Raw genomic sequence first — 10227 nt, 5'->3', positions numbered from 1 at the left:
CTCCTCCAGGCCCTCCTCTGTCCTCCAGGCCCCTGATGTCTCTTCCAGGCCCCTGATGCCTCCTCCAGGCCCCTGATGCCTCCTCCAGGCCCCTGATGTCTCGTCCAGGCCCCTGATGTCTCTTCCAGGCCCCTGATGCCTTCTCCAGGCCCCTCATGTCTCTTCCAGGCCCCTGATGTCTCTTCCAGTCCCCTGATGCCTCCTCCAGGCCCCTGATGCCTCTTCCAGGCCCCTGATGCCTCCTCCAGGCCCTCCTCTGTCCTCCAGGCCCCTGATGCCTCTTCCAGGCCCCTGATGCCTCCTCCAGGCCCTCCTCTGTCTTCCAGGCCCCTGATGCCTCCTCCAGGCCCCTGATGTCTCGTCCAGGCCCCTGATGCTGTCTCATCTTCCTGTACTTGAGATGCAACATATCTAGGTTATTCCTTCGAACACGTAAACATGTGTATATATACGGAAAAAACATGATCTATTTTTGTGATGTTGTTTTTTTGTATTGGGTATTAAAATGATTACATGCTTATGAGTTGGTGGCGACTTTGCTTCTTTTTGGTGATTGGTGGTGAACGAATTCAAGCATTGAGAAAGCCAAAGACCTTCAATCAGTGGACACGTAACATTGTATTAATGAATCCCGTGCCATGATCGGTCTTTCAGTAACCACACGCAGACACACACGCATGCACAGTTTTATTGTTTACTTTTTTACATTTTATGAGAAAACTAGAAAAACTTTTATTTTCAATCTATAGTTTTAAAAAAACTATCCATAACTATTAATTTCTCCACCTAACACATTGTTTGGCCTGATAATGAGCAGCTTTGGTTTACCTCAGCCAGTCATATTTATAGTCTATTTTCTACTGCGCCACTTTTATTAATAAATGTAAATGCTGCCATCTGCTGGCATTGAAAATAAATGACGATGTTAAAGTTCCTCTTCCGACCACGCGGCGGAGGCGCAGGAACCTCCTCTCTCGCCGTAAATAAATGCCGGAACTTTATTAGTCACCCGGTTAAGTAACATGTCAAACATGGGCGCACGGGTTTCGCGTATGTTTAGGAATTTTAATCTAGAAAACCGCGTTATCCGTGAGATATCCAAGGAGAAACCTCACGTCGCACCGAGACACAAGACCCCGGTCCTACCTCCAGTCAGCAGCTCAGACGGTGAGTCCACACCGTCCCGTTTGGAGGCCCGGGGTCGTCTCCGGTACCGGGGATATTAAACCTTCTCTCCCAACCTTTCCCTCAGCAGCGGCCGGTGACTCGGAGGTCATCCACGGGAAGAATGAGCCGCTGGTGTCGCTCCTGAAGACCGTGTGGGTCCAGTCCGAGGACCCGCTGCCCGCAGAGGTCAGAGCCCGTCCTCATCTTACATCACCTGCGTCATGTTATAATGTTATGATACGGACCCTGCACCGGGTTATGATACGGACCTTCACCGGGTTATGATTCGGACCTTCACCGGGTTATGATACGGAGGACCTTCACCGGGTTATGATACGGAGGACCTTCACCGGGTTATGATACGGAGGACCTTCACCGGGTTATAATGCGAACCTTCACTGTGTTAAGAGGCGGTTACTCTCTGGAAATGTCTTCATACATGACATTAATGTGTTCTAGTATCACGAGCCTGTTGAGATATAAAGATATGATTAGGACTAGAGCATCAACGGGCGGTGATCCCATATTGAACCATGAGACCTTTTTAAACAGACCGGTTGTGGTAGTGGAGTTAAATGGTTTGCTTGTATTGTGTTTGCAAGACTTAAATGAGTTTCCCAGAGATCAAACTAGTCTCAATGAGTCGACATTGACCTTGAGTTTCTATAAAACCTTGAGCTGGAAGGCCATGGGAGACGGGAGGAACCAATTTCTAGTCGGACACCATGCTCCATGTCAGAATGTTTTTAACCTGAATCCACCCGTGTAGGGTGGATAGATCAACAGGTGTGCAACAGGCCCCCATTTGTGATGTCACAAATTGCAAAACGAGGGACTTTTTTTTTTTTTTTTTTTTAATGAAGCCCATTAATCCAGAACTTTCTTCCATCTGGTTCTCCCCCCCCCCCCCCCCCCCCCTGCAGCCGGTGCCCGGGCCCCCGGCCCTCCCAGTGGAGCGCCGCCCCCTGAAGTTCAGCCTGCCGGGGCCGGGGCACGGCCTGGCGGACATCACGGACGTCCCCAAGGGCCGGCTGTCCCTGGTGGAGGCGCTGCGGGCGCTCAACAGCCACAAGACGCAGCCGGCCACGTGGACGGCGGAGCGGGTGGCCCTGGAGTACTGCCTGGCCCCGGCCGACACCGCGGCCCTGCTGCAGTTCTTCATCCCCTTCAACGTCAAGATCCTCCCGCCGCAGCGCGACGGCCAGAAGCAGATCAAGGGCTCCTAGGGGCGCAGCGGGCGGAGTAGTTATGGATCCCAGTGAAGTTATTATTGATCGCAGTGAAGCGTCTGTGATGCTGCTTTAGGACAGGCCGACCCGAGCTACGATCCAGTAGGTCCTGATGTTGGAGCTCGATCATGAGTGGGTCCAGGCTTCGGTCAGGCATGACTCTGTGTTTGTTTGGGAGATTTCCATTTTATTTCAGTCAACCATGAGGGTTAAAATCCATCTGATGAGTGAAGGGCCTCCGTGGTGCAGCCTAACCCAGTCCACCAGAGCCAGGCCACGTGAGGCGGCTTCAGGCCCCAACCACAGCCTCCCTTTCTGGGGAGAAATCTGTTTTTTCGTTCAAATCTTTTCTCAATAATCCTGTGTCCAAAAATGTTACCATAAAACAATGGTTGCATCATTAATTTATGTCAAAAGTAGCGATATGACGTCATCACAGGGGGTTAAGGCTTCTACTATAGAGCTGCTCTGTCATCATAGGGGCTAGAGCTTCTACTGTAGATCTGCTCTCAGTCAGCTTCTACTGTAGAGCTGCTCTCAGGATGAAGATGGGCAGCGGGCTGTCTGAACTAGAACTTGGTTCTGGAGAACTTTGTTCTCTGAACTCAGAGGTGTAAAAGGTTTGTTTGTATTCTTTGGTCGTCTGAAAGCCGCTGATGCGCACATGGTCTTTCTTAATAAACTACTTTGTTATACATTTTGTCATTTCATATCTGGCCCCATATTTCAATGAATCTATTTCTGATAATTTCAAAAGATTTACTGAGTTTCTGATATAGAATGTGCTTTTTAAAGAATCCTCGGTGAGTTACAATTCCTAACGGGATGGTTGTTGTGTAATGACCACCTGCCCTTCCTCCGCAGCGAGGGAAACTACAACGCACCAGGAGTCAGTAAAACTACAACTCCACTCAAACTACAACTCGCCTCTAAAACTACAACTCAACAGGTGGCTCAAACTATAAGTGGACCCGAAGATGGTTAGAAATTCAAACTAGGTTATTTCTAACTGTTACACATGCGTGTTCCAAACATCCACAAGTTCCATGGTACAAGATGTTAACATTAAAGAACAATAACACTGAGCAACGAGGGGGATGTGATTGGACCAGGCGGGACTTCCTCTGGAGGGGGGGGATGTGATTGGACCAGGCGGGACTTCCTCTGCCCATAAGAGACCTCCTCGTTGGAGACCGACGCCTTCTTTCGTCAATCTCTCACTTTCCATTGGAGGAAACTCTCCAGAAGGCGGGACCTAGCCCTCCTCCGCGGCTCCGGACTGGTGCGTGTCGTTGTCGGTTAACCCCGGGGGGTCGTCACCGTGGAGGGAGGAAGGCTGAGGAGGCACACGACATCACCACCCAGGAGAGCAAAGTGGCCCTTATGATCCTGGTTCTTCTCCATCAGTCCATGTCGGGAAGCTCCCGGACTCCTACGGAGACAAAGCGACTGTGATCCACGGGTCTGATTCCTGGATCGTTCCGTTGTGTTGGAGGAGCATCACTGTGCATCCCGGGGATTGATCTGCTCTGGAGAACAACAACACACGACGTCGAAAGAAGCGGAGGATAGTTGGCCGCACCAGAGATCTGAAGACGGTCTGGACGACGGAGACCTAGCTGCTATCGCTGCTCCGGTTCAAGCGGCTGCTCCGTCATGGGAGAATGAAGGAGGTAACGTGATCGATCGATATGATCAGTAAACATCTCCCATCATCCCCATTGAAATGCTCTTTACTAAATGATGAAATGCAGCGACCTTAGTGTCTGCTCTGCTTAGTGTCCCCTAGCTCTAGGTGTGTGTGTGTGTGTGTGTGTGTGTGTGTGTGTGTGTGTGTGTGTGTGTGTGTGTGTGTGTGTGTGTGTGTGTGTGTGTGTGTGTGTGTGTGTGTGTTTCCATTTTGGTGGCTTAACACGTTTCAAAAAGCGGCTTGGACACACACACACACACACACACACACACACACACACACACACACTGGGTTCTAGAAGTGGTACACAACATGAACACTGGTAGGCCTACCAGATGTAGGCTGAGCTTTCTGGAGTTAAAGATAACTGCCATTGATACCAATCAATGGCATTGATTCCCACGTGATGTCGAAGGCAGGACTGATACGGCTACATGGAACAGAACCTGAAGTTCCAATGGGGCGACCATAACACAGAAGGACAGATCTTGTTTGTAATTATGAGTATGAAAGGGTTACAATATTCATACGTACCTGCTCCACATCTCTCTGAAACACGGTGACCTGGTTGCGAGGGGTTATGTAATGGGACTAAATCAGACCACAGACTGGGACTAGTCTGTGGTCTAGGGTTAGGGACATCCTAACCCGAGGTTCCCTACCCGAGGTTCCTCACCTGAGGTTCCCTACCCGAGGTTCCTCACCTGAGGTTCCCTGCCCGAGGTTCCTCACCTGAGGTTCCCTGCCCGAGGTTCCTCACCTGAGGTTCCTTACCGGTTCTGAGGTTGACCACGGCTTTGCTTCGGTCTCCAGGAATGTTTACCCTGAGCGTGAGTGGTCTGTCATTGTGCAAAGTATTTGATCTCGTAGGACGTTTGTCATAGCTGTGAAATCTATGCTGATAGATCTTGAGCTCAGAACCATCTTTTGCATTCAGCAGACGCTTTAATCCAGAGCAACTTAGAATAAGTACATTTGTCAGAAGAAGGAGAGACAACAATATATTGCTGTTGGTACAGTCAGGATGTTCATAGAACCAAGTGGCAAACACTTACCATCACTAGGTCAACCCATTCCCCGTATACAACAGAGATAGCTAGGATAAGATGCTACACAAGGATGTGCTATTAATAAGTACGACGTACAATTAGTGCGTACAATAAGTGCCAGGACGTACAACCTACAATAGGTAGGAGGGGTGGGAGTCTAAGTTGTGCCTGGTACACAACCTGAACACTGGTAGGCCTACCAGATGTTTGCTGAGCTTTCTGGAGTTAAAGATAACTGCCATTGATACCAATGTTCCCACATGATGTCGAAGGCAGGACTGATTGATACATGGAACAGGACCAGAAGTTCCTATGGGGTGACCATAACACAGAAGGACAGATCTTGTTTGTAATTATGAGTATGAAAGGGTTACAATATTCATATGTACCTGCTCCTCATCTTTCTGAAACACGGAGATAGCTAGGATAAGATGCTACACATTGGAAGTACTACTAATAAGTACGACATACAATTAGTGCGTTCAATAAGTGACGAGCGCTGCTCCGCGGGTTTAAGAGACGGCAGATCCATCAAACACTGGGTCAGGGTTTATGGGCCGGAGATAAAGAGGATCTGTGTTTATCACCTCGAGTTGAACCAGCACACGTGTTTTCAGAATAGCGGGTTTGTTTTAACGTCCATTAGGAAGTCGCGCGGCTAATGGACCGTGGGCTAGTTGTCTGTAATTGGTTGATTCGCCCGTGCTGCCCCACAGGAACGAGGTAAAGTGCATCATCATTAGAGTGCTCTGTTATTGTTGTGATTAGGATCTATTGTTTGTGATAAGAGGCTTATGAAATCCCTGAAATGTGGGAACCATTATAGATGATCTCGATGAGGCTGCAGTTAGATGAGGTGTTTAAACGACTGGTTCTCTGAGTGCCCTCTGACCTCTGGAGCGTCGGGCCAATCTGTGACGCGTACGGGGAGCTGGTCGCTGGGTAGTAGTGTTAGGAAACCAACTAGTTGACAGAATATCATTGTTAGTAAACCAACTAGTTGACAGAATATCATTGTTAGTAAACCAACTAGTTGACAGAATATTTTTATTAGTAAACCAACTAGTTGACAGAATATCATTGTTAGTGAACTAACTAGTTGACCGAATATCCTTGTTAGTAAACCAACTAGTCGACAGAATATCATTGTTAGTATAAAAACTAGTTGACAGAATATCCTTGTTGGTAAACCAACTAGTTGACAGAATATCCTTGTTGGTAAACCAACTAGTTGACAGAATATCATTATTAGTAAACCTACTAGTTGACAGAATATCCTTGTTAGTAAACCTACTAGTTGACAGAATATCCTTGTTAGTAAACCAACCAGTTATCATTGGTTATGACTGTTTTTCCATGCTAGGGCGGGAGCTACATGTGTAGCGTTGCGAAGCAGCGGAGTCGCTGGTGTTAAGTAAACACTCTGAAGGCCTTCCTTTGTGTCTGTCTAGGTGTGTGTGTGTGTGTGTGTGTTTGTGTGTGTGTGTGTTCATCTCTGTATGTGCGTCTCTTTGTGTGTGTGTGTGTGTGTGTTCATCTCTGTATGTTCGTCTCCCTTTGTGTGCGTTTCTCTGTGTGTGTGTGTGTGTGTGTGTGTGTGTGTGTGTGTTCATCTCTGTATGTGTGTGTGTGTGTGTGTGTGTGTGTGTGTGTGTGTGTGTGTGTGTGTGTGTGTGTGTGTGTGTGTGTGTGTGTGTGTGTGTGTGTGTGTGTGTGTGTGTGTGCGCGCGACGTCTCTCTAACGTGTCCCCCCCACCTGCAGGCGGGCCGATGGCAGCAGTGAGGTTGGGGTCCGGGCGTGGCGGGCAGCATGCTTAGCGCCGCCCCCCCCTCCCAGAGGAGGAGGAGGAGGAGGAGGAGGAGCGGGGCGGGATGGTCCGCCCCACGCTCAGCGCCCCCGCCGCGCCCCCCCCCGTCCAGACCGCCGTCCACGCCGCCCTCGTCGGACTGCTGAACCTGTCGGCCACGCCCCCCCCCGGCGGCATGGAGGGGAACGCCACGGAGAGCTCCTCCCCCCGGCCCACGGCCGCGCCCCCGCCCCCGGGCGTGGGGCTGCCCCTCCAGGTATTCTTCTGCCTGGCCCTGGTGGTGGTGCTGCTCATGGCGTTGCTAGGCAACGTGGTGGTGTGCCTGATGGTGTACCGGCGCTCCGCCATGCGCTCCGCCATCAACATCCTGCTGGCCAGCCTGGCGCTGGCCGACGCCCTGCTGGCCGCGCTCAGCATGCCGCTGGCGCTGGTCACCGTGGTGACCACGCGCTGGGTGTTCGGCGACACCTTCTGCCGCGTGTCGGCCATGCTCTTCTGGCTGCTGGTGGTGGAGGGCTCGGCCATCCTGCTCATCATCAGCGTGGACCGCTTCCTCATCATCGTGCAGAAGCAGGACCGGCTGAGTCCGCGGCGGGCCAAGGCGCTGGTGGTCGTGTCCTGGGCGCTGGCCTTCGCCCTGGCCTTCCCGCTGGCCGTGGGCCACCCGTCGCTGCCCGTGCCGTCGCGGGCGCCGCAGTGCGTGTTCGGCTACAGCCCCGAGGCGGCGTACCGCGGCTACGTGGTGACGCTGACGCTGGCCTTCTTCTTCGTGCCCTTCGCCGTCATGCTGTACACCTTCCTGGGCATCCTGAGCACGCTGCGGCACAACGCGGTCCGCGTCCACAGCCACACCGACAGCATCTGCCTCAGCCAGGCCAGCAAGCTGGGCCTCATGAGCCTGCAGCGCCCCTTCCAGATGCACATCGACATGGGCTTCAAGACGCGCGCCTTCACCACCATCCTCATCCTGTTCTCGGTGTTCACCGTGTGCTGGGCGCCCTTCGCGGCCTACAGCCTGCTGGCCACCTTCAGCAGCGCCTTCTACCACAAGGACGGCTTCTTCCAGACCAGCGCCTGGCTGCTCTGGCTGTGCTACCTCCGGCCCGCCCTCAACCCGCTCATCTACTACTGGCAGATCAAGAAGTTCCGCGACGCCTGCCTGGACCTCATGCCCAAGTACTTCAAGTTCCTCCCGCAGCTGCCGGGCCACACCAAGCGTCGCATACAGCCCAGCGCCGTGTACGTCTGTGGGGAGCACCGCTCGGTGGTGTAGCGCCACCAGGGGGCGCTGTCCCCTGATCTGGGGGGCCCCCGGGGAAACCCACTTCTTGGTGGGCCCCGCCTGATATGCATATTATCAGGGTTGTGGAAGATTGCAGACATGTAAGCTGTTGTAGATATTTGAGGATACACTTTTGATAAGTGTGTGTGTGTGTGTGTGTGTGTGTGTGTGTGTGTGTGTGTGTGTGTGTGTGTGTGTGTGTGTGTGTGTGTGTGTGTGTGTGTGTGTGTGTGTGTGTGTGTGTGTGTGTGTGTGGACTACCTAATGATTCGTAGCCACAAGTAAACCAATTTGAATCATTCCTGCCGTCACTGGGACGGTGATATGTCAGCCGTTGGGGTTGAGGTTCGGTGGGTTTCTGGGGGTGAATGATCTGCGCTCCAGAGGGCGTCAGGGGCCGAAGAGGCTGGGAGCCACTGAGGTGAGGAAGGCTTTCAGCTCCTCACCCATCTGCCAAATCTTGAAGCGGTGGTGCGTCGTTTTTCCATGGCTTGTATAATATCTGCTTACGTGCGTTTTAATCATGTTCTATAAATGGCCACATTACAAGAATTATACCTGATTTAACTGTGGATTTCTGTCGATTGTGTTTTTTTTATATGTGCCTATTGATGATTAGCCTACTTGCCGGTCAGACTGCTGCTATATCTAGTGAACATGTGCAATTACAGTGTACTGTACTTCAGTTGAATGTAATAAAAACAGGCATTTCTTACCTTGTTAACACTGTCTTAAGATGTTCGTTTTATTTTTTTTATCAAACAAATTTCTTCAGTATATTAAACGGAGGCAGCTGGTTGGACGGTTTATACCGTTTAACTTAATGTACGTTGTCTTTAATCATCGGCAATGTGTGGAACTCTTCGAGTTGACCCCGCCTATCCGTCTGGGTTATTGGCACGGCCAGGATAACGAACACACCGCTGTTTGTCGGAGAACTAGCGCGCTGCTAATTAGCTGCTAATTAGCTCAGGTCTGATGCACGCGCCTGCTCTTTCCCGCCGGGGACTCTCACTTCCTGTCAGGTGTGTTCACTGGAACCAGTGGCAGCTCTGTTGATACCAGCGCCCCATGGGTAACGTGTTAGCGACGTGCCCACCTCGACAACCGTCCAACGCCCCCGTGTCTCCCCCCACCGGAGCCCCCATGTATCGCCCCACCGGAGCAGTCAGTTCCCAGTCAGCGCAGGTGTCAGATGGCCCGGTGCTCCTAGTTCACTCGGCTGCTGTCGTTAATTTAAACGGTGCGAGTGATTTACGAAGCGAGGCGTTTCAAAGCAAGCCGACTTCCTAATGTCAGTCATTTTAAAATACCATCAAAGAGGAGTTCACCTCCGGGAAGGTCGCGGTCCAGAGACTCGGACCCACGCCGAAATCGGACACGGTCGTGCCTCAACACAGCAGAAGTTCACTGTGTTGTTATCCTCCAGGTCCCCGACGACCTGCGGGGCCCTCAGGGAGGCCTCGATCTGGATGACCGCCTTCCACTCCTTGGGAGACCGGTGAGTGGAACACACAGACACTTCTTAATCAGCGCTCCGAGGGCCTCATTATGCAGCCCGCGGTGACTAATGAGTGAGCGGGGGGGGCAGGCTTTTGAAGGCCGCTTTAATCATCGCGGAGGAGGTTGCCAGGCAACCGTAACTCTAAACGTCTCCCTGGAGGGCGCGCGGTGTCGTGGGCCGCCGTGATCCTGTGTTGAAGTGATGGTTGATATTCTCTTCGAGTTAATGGCGTCTTACAGGACCCTGGGGGGGCCGCTGTTTAAACTAGGACTAATTTCTGGCGCCTGGGTTCACACTCTAATGTCGTGACGAGAGAAGAGGTCACTCGTTTAATTTGAACGATGAACGGACGCGCCTGAGGTGCGATACCAATACATGTTGATGTTTAACACGCAAAACCATAGCATATCAAACCCGTCATATAGCCTGAACAAACATCGGGAGATGAGAGGTTGAACTGAATTTATGACGTCAACAATGACGTCCCGCAACGGGAGG

The 10227-nt window shown here is 51.7% G+C and overlaps 2 protein-coding genes across 2 annotated transcripts; both read left to right on the top strand.

Annotated features, from left to right (window-relative positions):
• Positions 1 to 69: 69 nt before the first annotated feature.
• Positions 70 to 3091, top strand: ndufaf4 (NADH:ubiquinone oxidoreductase complex assembly factor 4). The gene is made up of 3 exons (XM_060042367.1): positions 70 to 1167; positions 1256 to 1353; positions 2091 to 3091. The coding sequence occupies exons 1-3, from the start codon at positions 1023 to 1025 to the stop codon at positions 2391 to 2393; spliced, it is 546 nt and encodes a 181-aa protein (XP_059898350.1). The 5' UTR covers positions 70 to 1022; the 3' UTR covers positions 2394 to 3091.
• Positions 3092 to 3588: 497 nt separating this feature from the next.
• On the top strand, positions 3589 to 8949 carry gpr63 (G protein-coupled receptor 63). The gene is made up of 2 exons (XM_060042366.1): positions 3589 to 4069; positions 6898 to 8949. Exon 2 carries the CDS (start codon positions 7008 to 7010, stop codon positions 8214 to 8216), a length of 1209 nt encoding a protein of 402 aa, XP_059898349.1. The 5' UTR covers positions 3589 to 4069; positions 6898 to 7007; the 3' UTR covers positions 8217 to 8949.
• Positions 8950 to 10227: the final 1278 nt, after the last annotated feature.

Source organism: Gadus macrocephalus, chromosome 21 (genome assembly GCF_031168955.1).
Source record: "Gadus macrocephalus chromosome 21, ASM3116895v1".
Classification (NCBI taxonomy): domain Eukaryota; kingdom Metazoa; phylum Chordata; class Actinopteri; order Gadiformes; family Gadidae; genus Gadus; species Gadus macrocephalus.
Note: the sequence above shows the minus strand (reverse complement) of the source record. Positions and strands in the feature narration are given on the sequence as shown.